We start from the raw sequence: 16,025 nt of genomic DNA, 5'->3' as shown, positions 1-16,025 counted from the left end.
TGTGTTCATAATAAAAGGAAGACTTACCCTTTTTCTAAGATTATATGTTAGGATAAGGTTTCTTGAAAAGGAGTTTGCAAAGGCTGTATAGAATTCTAGTACTTTCTGCAAGGCGTCTCTTTTGATAACGTGAAGGTCACAATAAGTCAGGGCTCTGACATTAACGCATGACTGAGCAAGGGTATTTTCCTTCCAGAAAACATCGCCAAAGACATCTCCTTTCCCTGGGCAAGTTAAAAAAAAACAAATGAGCTACAGAGTTGTGACATTTTTGCTTTATGAAAAATTTTAGTTCATTTACTTTCTACACTGACATTTTGCAGCATATAATATGCCAAAGATCATGTCAAATGTTGACATGATCCTATGAAATTCTGTCGTCTACATTTTATCAGAACCATTAACCTATTTATTTTATACATATGAATAATCCAATTAAAATGACACATGGAATTTCACATAAATGCATTAAGCTTACATAGCTCAACTTCAAGGTCAATAATTTTAAAACTGAACAGATGACCATAATGTGTTAAATAAGCTAACATTTGAGTAGGAGATAAACAATCAGATTTCATGATGCCGCGAGTGTAAAACTTTGATACAGTTTTTATAGTACATCCAACATGTCAATTAAATTTGTTTGTAAACAAGAAGCATCTTTCCCCAAACACTAAACGGTATTTCCTTAACAGGGACAGCTGGACAATGGGAATATTTTATTCATCACATTACCACTAACATTACAATAACCAGTTAACTCATATTTGAACTTGGAGAACAGTTTTGTGTAACAAAGTTTGAAACTGTAATCAAAACCATTATAAATGACATAAGCTATGCATTGCACTAAACGTATGAAAAACACACATGTTCTATATGTAGAACAGATCATAATGCTATTGAAAAATTCCACGTGGAATTCTTGGCCCAAGGGCAAGAACTGTAGTTAAACACTGGTTCCAACTACATGATAACATATCAAGAAGCAATGCGCTGGGGAATCTTCACTCCTTTTATTTATGTTGACAACTTTACAACACCTTGAGCACAATTAGAATCTTTTTCTTCCCCCTATAAAACAGTGACTGTGCTCTTCACGTGAAGTACTTAGGGGCACTTCTGAAAGATGCGATAAGGCATTAAGCAATTATTTTCTGGCACATTCTCATGGCTAACTTTCTCCTTCAACATGAAAACAGCCACACGCCAGCAGCATTTATAAATTATCATGAGATATGTTACTGGACTAGAAACGCAGAGAGCATTTTTGGGTCCCAAGTCCGCTCGCTGCCACAGAGCACCTTCTGGCTTAATTTTACGGGAGACAACCTGCCAATTGGCTGCCTCTGCATTCACTGTCCAATTAGCTGGGTTCTGGAGGTGTGAGGTGGATACAATGTGGCCCACTGCAAAAGTGACCAGCAGTCCTCACTGCATCACAGGTGAGAGCGCTGCTGAGGGCCCAGCAATGGGAACGGCAGGGAGGCGATGTAGCTGCTATCATTATCAGGGGAGTGACTGTCACTGCATCAGTCCCAGCACTATCGAAGAATCAGTCCCTGGAAAATCCTCATTGAGTGGCAAGCCTCTGACATAGCAATACATTAGCCTTGCTATTTTCTGCCTGTAAGCATAAAAGATCCTTGAAATCACCAGCAGCGCCAACCACCCACCGTGCAGCCTCCTCCTCTGAGTTGGCAGGGTGACAAAGTGGGAGGCCCATTCGATACCAGCAAAATTGGCTTGTGGTGCAAAAATTGCTGATAATTTCACCTTTAACTTTCTTAATTTAGCTCTGAAGAAGAGCCATATGGACTCAAAATGTTAACTCTGTTTCTCTCTCCACAGATGCTGCCAGATCCACTGAGTCTTTCCAGCACTTTCTGTTTGCATTCCTTAATTGGCTTAATTCCCACCATGGACTCACAGGTTGCCAGGATTGGTCCCAGCTGCCCATGGGAAAAGCAGCCGTAGGCAGCAACATGTCGGCAAGCCAGCCCAACACATTTCTTTCAAAATTTTCGAGGCCCTCTTCCTCCAAACATGCCCTCAAGGGGCTAGGAAAATTCTCCCCATCATTTTCCACTGCAAAATCAGGTACAGGCAGCAGCTGCCTTCTCTGAGCTAATGACTCAACGAACAAAAAAAGTTTCCTGACCTAAAAAAACTCATACTATAAACATAGGAGTATGAAAGCATAATATGAAAACAAAAGTGCATTCTGCACTGCAGCTGTCACCTGACAGGTGCACAATGTTTCTAAGTATTAACCAATTTCCTATAGTATTACTCATGATGATTTATTGTCCTTGGGATAGCCTTGAGATCAGGAAGCACAGCCAGGGTGTAGGGTCAGGTAGTACTTGGAGTGGATCCCAGGATTAGGTAGCATTTTGAAGGGAACACTGGAAAAAAAGCTTTAGGAACATTAGAGCATGTCTTAGGATTTGAGATCACTGGTGAAGGTATCCTGGGATCTTGGAGCACTGGAGAGGATGTGGGTGTCGCTGGCCAGCATTCATTGCCCATCCCAAATTGCACTTGAAGAGAGTGGCTTGCTAGGCCATTGCAGAGAGCAGTTAAGAGTCAACCACATTGCTGTGGGTCTGGAGTCACATGTAGGCCAGACCAGGTAAAGGTTTCCTTCCCTAAAGGACATTAGTGAACCAGGTTTTATTTTTACAACAATAGACAATGGTTTCAAGATCACCAGACTAGCTTTCAATTCAAGTTTTATTAATCCACCAGCTCCCATAGTGAGATTTGAACCTGTGTCGCTATAGCATTGGCCTGGGCCTCTGGATTACTAGTCCAGTAACATTACTTCTATGCCACCATGCAGTCCTCATCTTGCAGCATCTGACCGGTTTTACTTGACCCAGGAAGCCTGAGTAGCTACAATTAAACCTGAGAAGCAGGCTAAATCGGACACTTTCGCGAGTAGATTGGCTGCCTGCCCTGTCCCACCTGAGTAAAAGCTGGAAGTTGGCAGGTTGAAGCCAGCTTCCCAACCCACTTCAATTTATATTGAATTTAACCTCCACCCACATATAATCCCATCTGCTCCCCACATTAAAATTTCCCTGAAGAGCCTGTAAAGGAAGATAGGCAGGTTAACTGAGTAGGCCAGAAGATGGCAGGTGGAGTAAAATGTGAGGAAGTGTGAGGTTATTTACTTTGGTAGGAAAAAAAAAGACTCCTTTTAAATGAATAGTTTCTCACCAGGGGAATTTGGGTGTCCTTATGCACGAATCACAAAGGCCTGAATTTTCATACAAATGGAGGGGCTCTCTGTCTTAGTGAAAATGGCATCAGAGGTGCAAATCCATAAGTCCTGTCCCCAAAGCCAGCCTACAGCATTTCTGCAGGGGGCAGGAAACAGAGGTGGGTTCTAAATTGCACATCCATAGTTCACGAAGGCAACTGCACACGTTAAAATGCAGCTGCCTCCATCAGATCTGATTTTGGTTAATGCAGTGTCCAAAACACAACTTGTGCACTTTAGACCTGGTATGAGAAGGTCTAAAGATGCTGAGCTCTTTGGCAAGATAGAATACACTTTTGGATATGGTCTTGGAACATCTTTAGGGGAGGTCAGGTGCCCTTTGGGAGAAGTGAGGTGCCCTTTTGGATTGTTAAAAGTAAACATGAATGTGTGTAAAAAGTGGATAAACTCATTGGAACTGTCAGGTTCATTGGACCTGTTAAAGGGAACTATCAAATGGAGCTGTCAAAAGGAACCATCAAGCTGTCAAGGGATTTAAATTTCCTACCCTTTAAGTATTTGAAAAAGACTGCAGCTTTAAAAAAGACAGTGCTTGTTATTTCAATCTGTCTGCAGATAATGCGGGTTAGCATTATAGAATTAGTGCTGCATGACTGATTTCACAACCTACCGTTATCACAGTTGGTGCCTGTTAGTTCACAGTTTGATTGACAGTTCCAAGTGTCTATAATGTCTATGATGTGGGTCTATGAATACAAATGCTTGTTGGCATAAAGGATTAAGTATTTGAATGTAGTGAACGGGTTTTTATTAGTCAGAGTGTTTTTTAATAGTGAAGTCGTCAATAGACACTTGAGAACTTTATTTAATCTCAGCATGGGTCCTGAGGTCTGCCCATGGTGGATACTGGGTGAATTGGCATGAAGGCTGTAAGGGCAAATGATGGTGGGTGGGGGGCATGGGTTGGCACTAGTAAAGCATTGGGGCTATGAAGGGCCATATGGGGTGAGTGGAGGCACATAGGTTGGCATAGAGGGGATGAAGGGCTATGGGGAGTGGGTGGAGAGCATGAGGTGGCATGGGTTGGCATAGATGGGGCTTGGGGAGCGTGTGGGGGTGAGGGAATATGAGGGGTGAGTGCTGTAGGGCACTTTTTTGTGGCATTCTCTTTTTCACAGTTGGAACAAAGTCCTGGAGCACCAAAGTAGGCCTTTCCATGCAGTCCACCTCTGCACCTGGTACACCCTTTGCTGCCTCTGCACCGTTTTTGGGCACTGTTCCCACCACAACTCCCATTTCACCCACCCCCCGGAATGAAAATTGGAAGTTCCGGTGCGCATTTTCCTGGGTCAGGTTTGTGGAGCCGGGAACTGTCCAAGGAAAATTCAGGTCAAAGTTAACATGGAGGTCCAGCAGGGAATTAGGAAGGCAAATGGTGTGTTGGCTTTTATTGCAAATGGGTGGGAGCACAGGAATAAAGAATGCTGCAACTGTATAGGGCTTTGGTGAGATCATACCTGGAGTACTGTGTACAGTTTCGGTCTCCATACCTAAGGAAGGATACATGTGCCTGAGTTTTGGAGGACTGTCCTATGAGGAGAAATCAGGTAGAATTGGCTTATATTCTTTGCAGTTTAGAAGAATGAGAGGTGATCTCATTGAAACATAGAAGATTCAGAGAGTTTTGACAGGGTAAATGCTGAGAGGTTGTTTCTCCTGGCTGGAGGGTTTAGAACTAGGGCCATAGTCTCTGGTCAAGGGGTCAGCCATTTAGAACTGAGATGAGGAGAAATTCCTTCAGAGTGTTGTCAGTCTGTGGAATTCTCTAGCCCAGAGATGGTGGATATTCATCAATGACGCCTCTTCTTGGCATCTTCAGCTTCCCAGTCTGCTCTGCAGATAAACTTCTTTATTCCAACCAACTCAACCTCTCCATATCCCAAGCAGCCACGTGCCTTGCTAATAAACAATTATAACTAAAATCAAAGTGTCACATAAAAGATAGAATGTATGACGCTGAAATAATGACTAAATTAAGTTTGTGCACCATGGTTCAATCAGCTTCCACTTCTAATTTCACTTTGCCTAAAAATTACACTTGGCGACTATTCCCCATGTACAATGGCATGGAAGATCAATTGAAATTACAGAAAAGGTAACTAAAATCTTTTCAGCCAAGAGAAAATTCACTTGTTTAGCAAATTTAGTAAAACAAAACTAATGCAAAATGCAGCCACAATGTAAAACAAAGTCTGGAAAAAGTAATTCATGTAGAAAGACAGACTTTCCGGTGCTTTTTTTTAAGAGCCATTCATGACCTCAGGATGCCACAAAGCATTTTACAACCAATTAAGTACTTTTTGAAGTGTGGTCACTATTGTAAGGTTGTAAAAGTGCAGCCAATTTGCAGTTTGTTTCCACTGGGGTTTAGAAGAGTGAGGGGTGACTCAATTGAAGTATATAAGATCCTGAATGGTCTCAACACAGTGGGCATGGAAAGGATGTTTCCTCTTGTGGGTGAGTACAGAACTAGGGGGGCACTGTTTTAAAATTAAGGGTCGCCCTTTTAGAACAGAAATGAGGAGAACGTTTTTCTCTCAGAGGGTTGTGCAACTTTGGAACTCTCTGCCTCAGAGGGCGGTGGAGGCGGGGTCATTGAATATTTTTAAGGCAGAGGTAGATAGATTCTTGTTAGGCAAGGGAACCAAAGGTTATCGAGGGTAGATGGGAATGTGGAAATCAAAACGCAACAACAGATCAGCCACGATCTTAATGAACGGTAGAGCAGGCTCAAAGGGCTGAGTGGTCGCTTCTGCTCCTATTTCATATGTTCGTATTTAACATTTTATGAAGAGTCACAGCCAGAGTATTAATCTGTTTATCTTTTAAATGTTAATTGACCTGCTGTGCATCTCTGATGTTTTTGTTTTGTTTTTAATCTTATTTCTTGAACTGATCTACTCCCGAACTTTACATGAGAACAACTGGAACAACTGTTCCATACAGCAAAACATCAGAGCTAACACTTTGCAATATATGGTGACTATCTCCTCTGTTCAATTTTATTAAATGTTCAGGGTTACTGGGAACTTGAAATGAAGTCATTGAAATTCCTGACCAGCAAGTATTATCGTCGATATATATGAGAGATCGTAGCCTACTCCAGTTAAAAATAGTATTAATCTCTTTTCATTGCTTTGAATATAAGGTTCATCTGTGCTAAATGCTCTGTCTTTTTGTATAGCAACCCTAGATCAAGTTCTGAGATTAATGCAATGCATTCATAAAGAACAATGCTATGATCCATAAAATGCTTTGATCACTTCCATCACATAACAGGGAGATTTCTCGCATTTTTAATCTCTGATTAAAAATTCAATCCAGCTCTGCAGGGTGGTTGAGTTACTCTCAGAGATCATTGTGTTCTCTCTAAACAGTAGTCAGAATAATTACTTATTATTCTGCCTTAATTTATCATATTAAACTAAAATTAACATGTTCTCTATACAACATTTTAATCCATTCAATTACAGATTAAAAACCTGAATTCCATTTCAACGTAGCATGACACACAATTGCACATACAGAAGACAGGCTTGTATTTATGTAGCACTTTTCATCATCCCAGGCCTTCCCAAAGCATTCTGCTGCCAATTAAGTACTTTTGAAGTGTGATCACTAATTTTTAAAAATATTTTCGCGAGTAATTCTAGTAAGCAGTAACCGTTGGAAAAAAACTTCAATAGCAAAGCTATGAAATCTACAAAAGAGTTTGCTGTTGTACTGCAAATTAATGAATGGTTTCTTAAATTAATCTGCATATCTAAATTATCTACATAAACTAGGTTTATGTTATTCAATTACCTAATATTATCTTATGAACGGTTAATAGATACACTTTGAATGGAATGAAAATTACATAGATTTAACATATAAACTAATTTCGCCTGGAGTAATCAATTTATTAATAAAGATAGCAAGATATTTGTAATGAGGATGTATTGTTCCTGATCATAGCTTAAATTAATCCTTATTTATTATTTTATCAATCAATTCCACACCGCTGTTATGGTCTTAATGGACTTGAAACAAGATGACCTCTGGCACTGTATGATAGCAGTCAGGTGGTTTGCGGAAAATCCTTTGTCAATCTGATGATCAGTGCAGCATTCATGTAATCATCCTTGGTGCTTCTGTTTAGGTGATCAAAGGTTAACACAGAATATCCAATTAATGTGTGTTTATATAGGTTTCAAATGGCATGATCAAAGTAGCAGAATGATTATTTGGCCAGTGTTGTAGACAATAAGGCAGATTTCAATTCAAGGCTGGAAATCCAGCTGGAAATTACTCCAGCAAGTTGATTTTTCTGCCTGGCAAAGACAGCAGGAGGTCATGGTGAATTTAATTCCCGAGTTGCATTTAAATGCTGCAGGTACACTTAGCTAGTGTCTGCCGGCAGGGGAAGATCGAGCTGTCCTTAACCAAAACAAAAACAGAATTACCTGGAAAAACTCAGCAGGTCTGGCAGCATCGGTGGAGAAGAAAACAGTTGACGTTTCGAGTCCTCACGACCCTTCGGCAGTGGTCCTTAACCACTTGTTGGCTTCTAGGTAAGGTGAGGGATAGGGGTTTTGGGAGCATCTTGCAGTTGGGTCTCCACAAGTAAAAGTTTTAGATTTACTAGAATGGCATCTTCTGCCTTGAGGCTAGCTGCACACCTGGTTTTGCCTAATGGGAAAGCCAAAGCCGCTTCCCCGCTCACACCCCCGTTAACATTGTATCTGGGTCCTATCGAAATTATAGGACTGCGATTTGCTTACATTTATGAGGCTTCCTGCAAAGGCCCACGGAGTAACATCGGAGCCGATCGAGATCTGAATGGGAGATCTGCTCAATTTTAATAGCCCGTCAGCCCAGTTTCCACTGGGTGGGAAATGCTAAAATCGATTTGCGCTATCCGGTGAGGGTGAGACATTTGTGATATATAGCTATTAGTTGATGCTGAATAGGTGGTGTTGATACCATAGTATTGAAGGTCAGATGATCATCATTCTCCTCATACCTGTTTCAGATAGATATTTCTGGATTTCCACTAGTAATTAGGCTCCAATCACAGTCCAAGCTTTGGGACTATATAACTATGTAGTAATAAGGCAGTATGAAAGGTTTGAAGTTTCAGCTGCAGGCTAACTTGTACCACAGTCACTGTTGAAAGTTGCACATGATGGATGTGACAAGTCCAATTCTTTGATTCACTTTTACAGTAATGGTGGTGCTGGAGTGGATATTTCTACTAAGATATATGAAATGGTCAAAATGATTATTGTTATTTCTGATCTTTAAAGAAACAACTGATGGAAGTTGTCAATAGAACACATGTCTTGCATCTTTCATCAATTGATTTTCATTCTCATTCTAAATTTGGTAGTTCCTTTGACTAAATAGCTGTGATCAAATAACAGTATAGCACACATCAGCGAAAAAGATGTCCAATCAGTCATCATTTCTGTCATGTTTCAGTCCATTACTTCCTTGAACAGCTCTGTGGCCATCACATCTTTTTGAAAAATTCAAAACTTAGGAAATGCAATGATTAGGTGAGTTGAAACAAGTAAAATATCTTGACAACCACTGTCAAGTGGTTCATGATTCTTTGTTGGCAAAATCAAGTCAGTAATAGTAGTCATAAAGTCTCACAGGTGACAGGATCAAAGTTTTTCTGAGATCAGTGGGGCTTATTAAAATTATCCACTGGAGTAATTTTTCTGTTCGTAATTTGACTAGAAAATCTGGTCAACTGTTGAACAGAACAATACAAAGGAAAGCTGTAAGCACATTAGAAATAGGAGAAGGAATAGGCCATTCAGCCCCTCAGGTCTGCTTCACCATTCATTTAAGATCATGGCTGATCTTCTATCTCAACTGTGCTTTCCTGCACTATCCCCATATCACTTGATATCCAAAAGCCTTGGTATCCAAAAATCTATTGATCTCCATCTTGAATATACTCAATGGTTGAGGGTCCACAACTCTCTGGTGTAGAGAATTTTAGGTGTTCACAATAATTTGAGTGAAGAAATTTCCCCTTATCTAAATTTCTAAATGGCTGAGACCTCATTCTGAGACTGTGAACTCTAGATCTAGACTTCCCAGTCAGGGGAAACAACCTCCTAATGTCTGCCCTGTCAAGCCCCTTAAAAATTTTATGGACAGAATCTTCTGGTCGGTGCGTGGGGGCGGGCCGCACGTGTAAAATGACGCGTGATGACAGCAGGTATGCGTCCCAACGTCATCGCACGCCATTGTGATATTTCATTTGGCGGGAGCGTGCCGGAGTCAGCTGCACGCCTGCCGAAATGTAAACGGCCTATTAAGGCCATTAATTAATCAATTGCGCCACTTGAGAACGCTGCCCATCCAACCTTAAGGTTGGTGGGCAGACGGAAAGCCCAAGCGGCCTTCACGTTTTTCAGGAAACCTCATCCATGAGTAGGATAAGGTTTCTTGGAGCTTTTATTAAATAAATTTTATCTTAACAGTTTCATGCAACATTGTTGATTTGACAGAAAAATATCCCATTAGCTATTTATAACACTGTGCAGACGATAACACTGATTTACTGCCTCATTAATATGTTCTGTCCATTACACCATATGTACACAGTGACAGCAAATTCATTATTTGGGGGAAAGATTCAATAATTGCAACCCAGATTGCAAGAAAACCTTTCAGGTTTTGTTTTATATATTTCACTGCCAGTCCTGCATAGAGAAAAAAGACCATCTCCATGCTGCAGCTCATTTCATTGTTGAGCTGTAGAAGGAAGACAGAGAGGAATGAGGAGGGGAAGGAGGGGGACAGTCCCATTCACTTACTGGTGCCTGAGCCCCTCCTCCCTCCCTGGAAAGGAATGACCAATGAGGCGGCTCACCACTTAACCCCTGCCTGCTGACCACCCTGTGATTGGCTGTCATGGGGTCACATTGCTCGGCAACAACGAAGGAGGGGAGATGCTGGATGACCCAAGAGCACTGCTGATCAGCCTGATCTCACTTCTTGATCCTGAAAAGATCTCCATTATGACAATGAGCCAAGGAAGAAGACCGAGCGCATGCCAAAGCCAAACTGGGAGCATGTAGCAGATATCGTGTACCTTGGGTACTCCCTCTCCCAGGCCCTGGCTGCAGCTAGGGTAGTACTGTAGAGGAGCCCTACTCTAGGTAAATCTTCCACAAGACAGGCCCTTTGGCATGAAATGGTAGATGGTTTGCATGGTAAAGTTGGTTTATAATGTTATTGTGTGGTGCTTTTATTTCAGCATTGTGGCCAAGACAAAACTGTGATGCTCAGTAATGCAGGAAAGTTAAAGGATGAATATTACAGGGGCAGCAAAGTTGGCATGGAGCCAACCTGCTCAATGCTGGCCCGCCCCGCAGCCCTAAAGCACTGGGGGTGGCAAAACAGGGCCAGTGTGGGACTTCCGCCCCTCACTGGGATGCAAGTCCTGCCCTTGGGAGCTGCCAGCCAATCAGGTTGTCCAGCAGCTCCATCAGTCCCAGGAATGCGAAGAACGCAATAGTGAATGCTGCTGGGACTGCAATAAGGAAGCAGAAAACCCATGGATCTCCAGAAACAGGCAAGTCAGGGTTCTTGGGCAGGTTAGGGACGGGGCCAGGGTGGTGGTTTTGAGGCAGCTGGTGGGTAGGAAGAAGGGGGGGGGGGGGCAGGTGTTCTATCTTAGGGGGGGCCACCTCTGATCCACCAAGGGCAGCCCCCGAAGATAGAATCCCGTACTTCCTTCCCACCCTTTGAAGAATTTATTTTTTAAAAATTGGGCTTCCCACTCCCACCAGACTGTCCACACCAAATATTTTATGGCGTGGGCATCATATTATTAGGGTCAATTGGCTGGTAACAATTGAACCTTGATTATCTATTTAAATATGGCAGGCGAGCTACCGATTTCGGCACCTGCCCATCCCCCCACCCCGCTGTTTTATGGGGGTGAGCTTGGGGACGGGTGGGAAGGTGGTGGGGGTGGGTGGGAAGGTAGTAGGGTGAGCACCCACCCACTCGATTTTACATGCCCCCTCCACTGAAACATTCATGGGGGGGAATATAAAATGCAGTCCAAGACATGTAAATGTTCTAGAATAGAGGTTTGGGATTGCATTTACAGAAATCATAATCATGAACAACCCAACCTAAAACAGCATGTGCTGATTGCCTCTTCCATTCTTCCTGCTTGTTCTCTTCCTCTTCCCTCTCTTCCTCCTCAGCTGCTTGTCATATCCCTGTCAGCAAGGACTGCACCCTCATGAGGGTGAGGTTATGCAGGATGCAGCAGACCATAATGAGTTGCAATGCATGTTCCAGCAGGTACTGCAGGGCTCCTCTAGACCTGCCCAGGCATCAGAACTGCTGCTTCAGCACCCCAATGGTCTGCTCAATGATGTTTCATGTGGCACCATGGCTCTCATTATGTGTATGCTAAGCTCATGTGGTTGCATTACACACTGGAGTCATCAGCCAGGTGGTCAGTGAATAATTCTTGTCATCTAGCAGCCCTGGTTTGAACTGGTGAGTCAAGTACTGAAAGAACTGCAGACTGGCACAGAATAAAGGCATCACGACTGCTGCCAGGATAATGGGTGTTTATCTGCATGATGTGCTGAGTATGGTCGCATATTAATTGTACATTCAGGGAGTGGAACCCTTTGTGATCGTGGTACATTTTTACAGTTAGATGCAGTGCCTGAAAAGCCATATGTGTAAAGTCATTAGCACCCTGCACCATGGGAAAGCCTGCTAATCTATCAAAGCCACAAGAATGCTCCATCTGTTTCTGACTGGTTAGACAGAACACATTGTACTCCGCTCTCCAGCCGTAAGAGCCACCTCCCTTATGCAGCAGTGAGCAGCGAACTGGGAGATGTCATCTGCTCCAGTCTGGAATAACACCAAGCTAAGAAAGCTAAGAAATTCACGAACAGGGTCATCATCATGGGCACTGGTAGTGCTGTCCTTGCCCTTCAGGTCTGCCTGCAGGAGGGGGAAGATTTCCGTGAGCACCTCTTCTGTAAAACAGGGATGATGCACACATTGTTCCTGGCTTAGTCCGAGGTAAAATAAGTGTTCCCTGAAGACTTCAGGTGGATTAGACTTACTGCCGAGAACCCTTCTCCCTTTCCTCCTTTTACGATCAGCTTGTCCTCTTCAGTGTTATCTCTGCTCAACCTCCCTTTTATTCTAGTATGCCAAGGGAGTGATAAATGCAGCAATGGGCTGACCAGAACCCTTGAAGCCTTCAGCACATGCCGACTTCCATGTCGGGTTGCCAACTGTGATTCCTAGAGCTTTCATCACATGACTTGCCCCACACCCACCCACCCACCCCACGGTCCAACCACTCTTCGGCCAAAATATCCATTCTTGTGACATACCATCTTCCTACACCAACTGGAAAGCAAAAAAGACTCATTGCCCAATTGGATGGTGCTTGACTTACAGCCAAACAGCCTCTTATCCAATTTTCAATATTTTTATATCTGGTAAAGAGAAATGAAAATGACGAAAAAAATTCCTTTTTTTAATGACCTGATGAGTTTTCTCCAGGGTTGTTCCCAGCAGTGTCCTGGAGATTGAGCTTCAATTCCTGAAGACTCCAGGCCAATCCTGGAAGGTTGGCATCCCTACTTCCCTGACTTTCAATAGCAGTAGGAAACTCACAACACTTCCACACACTCAGATGGAGCCAGCAAAAATCAATCAACAACTAACCTAAAAGAAGTTAATAATCCCTTTAAATAATGCTGGTAGGAGAAGGCTCCTTCCTGCTGCTAAGTGCATGTTCAGTTGTGCATGTTTAATAGAGGGCATTATTTGGAGCAGTGAGGTCAAAAATGCTGTGCTGGTATCAAATCAACATTACACACAGATTAGTGTCATGAGCTGAATACTCTCCATACTTCCAGTGCACGCTCCTAAGGACCCACACTAACACCCTCACCAAAATGGCATCCGAAATGGGTCGAAAGGAAGTGGACATAAGCGCACAGCGTGGACATCATTTTGGTATCAAAATGCCATTTACAACATTGAAACTATGGCGCTACTGAGCCAAATTTTGTGGGCCTTTACTCTTGCGCACCAATCCCTTTATAATAAAGGCTAACATAGCATTTGCTTTCCGAATTGCTTTCTGTTTCTGAACACTAATTTTCTGTGATTTGTGTACAAGTACATGCAGGTCCCTCTTAATAATAGTAATTCCCAGTCTCTCATCATTTAAAAATAAAATCTGCTTTTCTGTTTTTCCTACCAAATTGGATAACTTAATACGTCTGCGCATTATACTCCATTCATAACCGATTTGTTAAGCATGATTTCCCTTTCATAAATCTGTGCTGACTCTGCCCAATCAATATGATTTTCTAAATGCCCTGTTATGACTAAAATGATAAATTCTAGCATTTTCCCTGTTATTGATGTCAGGCTAACTGGCCTATAATTCCCTGTTCTCTCTCTCCTTTTTTGAATAGCAAGGTTACATTTGATATCTTGCAATCCCCAGGGACTGTTCTAGAACTTAGGGAATCTTATAAGATCAAAACCAATGCACCTACTTATGTCTGAAGTCATCTCTTTTAAAACCCTAAGATGTAAGCCATTAAAACTACATGATTTGTCCACTTAGTTGCACTAATTTCTCCAGGACAATTTATTTTCTTATGCAGCTTTCTTTAAGTTTCTCATTCTCTCTAGATCCCTATTTCCCCACTATTGTTGGAATGGTTTTAGTGTCTTCTACCATGAAGATGATACAAAGCATTTGTTTAATGTCCCTGTCATTTCCTTATTCCCCATTAGAATTTCTCCTACCTCGGCCTCTAAGGGACCCAATTTACTTTTACTAATCTCTTTCTTTTCACATACTTTCAAAGCTTTTACAAACTGCTTTTATCTGTCTTGGTAATTTACTCTCCCATTCTATTTTCTCTATTAGCCTTATATTAAAAGAAATAGTCGCAATAATTTCTCCAGTACTAAGTTGACAAACCCTGTGGATCAAATGGTTTACATCCAAGGAAGAGGCAGTTTCAATAGTGGATGCATTGGTTTCCCATTGGTGACACTGACAATAAAGATGTGAGATTTATCCAGAGCCTATATTGGGACCAAATAGCGAGCCTCAGGCTAGAAGATGGACAATCAGACATGTTTCAAGTGGAGGAAGGACTACGACAAGGCTGCGCACTGGCAAAATTATTCAATCTGTACACAGAAAAAATATTCAGAGAATTAGATGTACTTCCAGGGGTAAAAATTGGAGGTAAGAACACAACAAACTTGCTGGTGACACAGCGATATTTGCAGAATCAGAGGAGGTCCTACAAAATATCATAGATCAAGTAAAATCTATCAGTTTAGAATATAGTTTGAGTGTGAACACCAAAAAGACAAAAACAATGGTAGTTAGAAGGAATACATTAGAAGAAACTAGACTGAAGATTGAAGTGGATTATGTCACACTGGAACAAGTAGATTAGCTTGTCTATTTAGTACAAATGATAACAGCAGATGGTTGATGCTTTGCCAAAATTAGAAGAAGGATAGTGATAGCTAAATTATCCACTTTCCTGTATGCCTCAGAAACCTGGACAATAAATAAAGGTCTATGGAAGAAAATAGAGGCCTTTGAAATGTGGATGGTAAGACATATGCTAAAGATTCCATATCCAGATCATTAGACCAATGAAGTCATACTTGCAATTGCAAGAACAAAAAGAATTCTAAAAAGTGACAGAAAGGAAAATGTCAGCATTTCGGCCATTTGATCAGAGCTGGAAAGCCACTGAGATCACCTCTAGAGGGCAAAGTGGAGGGCAGCAGAAAAAGAGGTCGACCTCGGCGTGGTTGGATTACGGACGTCACAGAATGGTTGCAGACGAGCCATAGTGGATGAGTGAGGATGATGCAAGACAGTCGAGCATGACATACCAATACAGCAGATCTCCTGGCAAACTACAAGCAGCAGCAGCAACATTGGTTTTCCAAGATTCCCCAGATTATTGCTGAAAAAAGAGATTTTTTTCGTCAAAGTTTTTGATCTGGCACTCATCAGGACAATTCGCAAGAAAATGCCAACATCAGAGGAAACAACAAATCTATACTGTATGAGGAGAAAGTGCTAATTGGTTGGCAAGTGGACTCTGATTGGTAGAAGCATTGCCATGGAGAATGCACCAGTTGATGGTGACTGACAATTAACTGCCAAGCACCACTGATTGCAAGACGAAAAGCTTTGACAAAAACAAGTCTCTTTTTTCAGCAATACTCAAGTTCTGTACTATCAAACAAATATTCCCTAGATTCTAAAATGGTCCACGTGAATTGGAAGACAGCAAACATAACATTGCTATTCAAGAAAGGTGGGAGAGAGAACAGGGAACTATAGGCCAGTTTATCAATTTCTTGGTCACTCTTTGCTGAATTCTAAATTCCTCCCAATCAGGCTTGCTACTCTTTGGCAATGTTATAAGGCTTTTCCTTCATCTAATATTATATGGCCCAGTAAGAACCAAAGGTATAGGATATTACTGCTGGCCATGACCTCTTTTTATCTTTATTCTATCATGGGATGTGGGCATTGTTGGCAAGACCATTCCTAATAGCACTCAAACTGAATGGCCATTTCAGAGTCAAACCACATAGCTGTGGGGTCTGGAGTTACATGTAGCCAAACCAGATTTCCTTCCCTAAAGGGTATCAGTGAACAAGGTGGGTCTGACAA

The 16,025-nt window shown here is 42.0% G+C and overlaps 1 protein-coding gene across 1 annotated transcript in view; it reads right to left on the bottom strand.

The window, feature by feature from the left end:
- Positions 1-16,025, bottom strand: part of kcnh1a (potassium voltage-gated channel, subfamily H (eag-related), member 1a) — a 311,195-nt gene that overhangs the window by 113,258 nt on the left and 181,912 nt on the right. Inside the window, exon 10 of the mRNA XM_078557611.1 lies at positions 28-224. Within this exon, the coding sequence (XP_078413737.1) occupies positions 28-224 (197 nt within the window). The remainder of the gene's footprint in view (positions 1-27; positions 225-16,025) is intronic.

Source organism: Cetorhinus maximus, chromosome 14 (genome assembly GCF_964194155.1).
Source record: "Cetorhinus maximus chromosome 14, sCetMax3.hap1.1, whole genome shotgun sequence".
NCBI lineage: Eukaryota > Metazoa > Chordata > Chondrichthyes > Lamniformes > Cetorhinidae > Cetorhinus > Cetorhinus maximus.
Note: the sequence above shows the minus strand (reverse complement) of the source record. Positions and strands in the feature narration are given on the sequence as shown.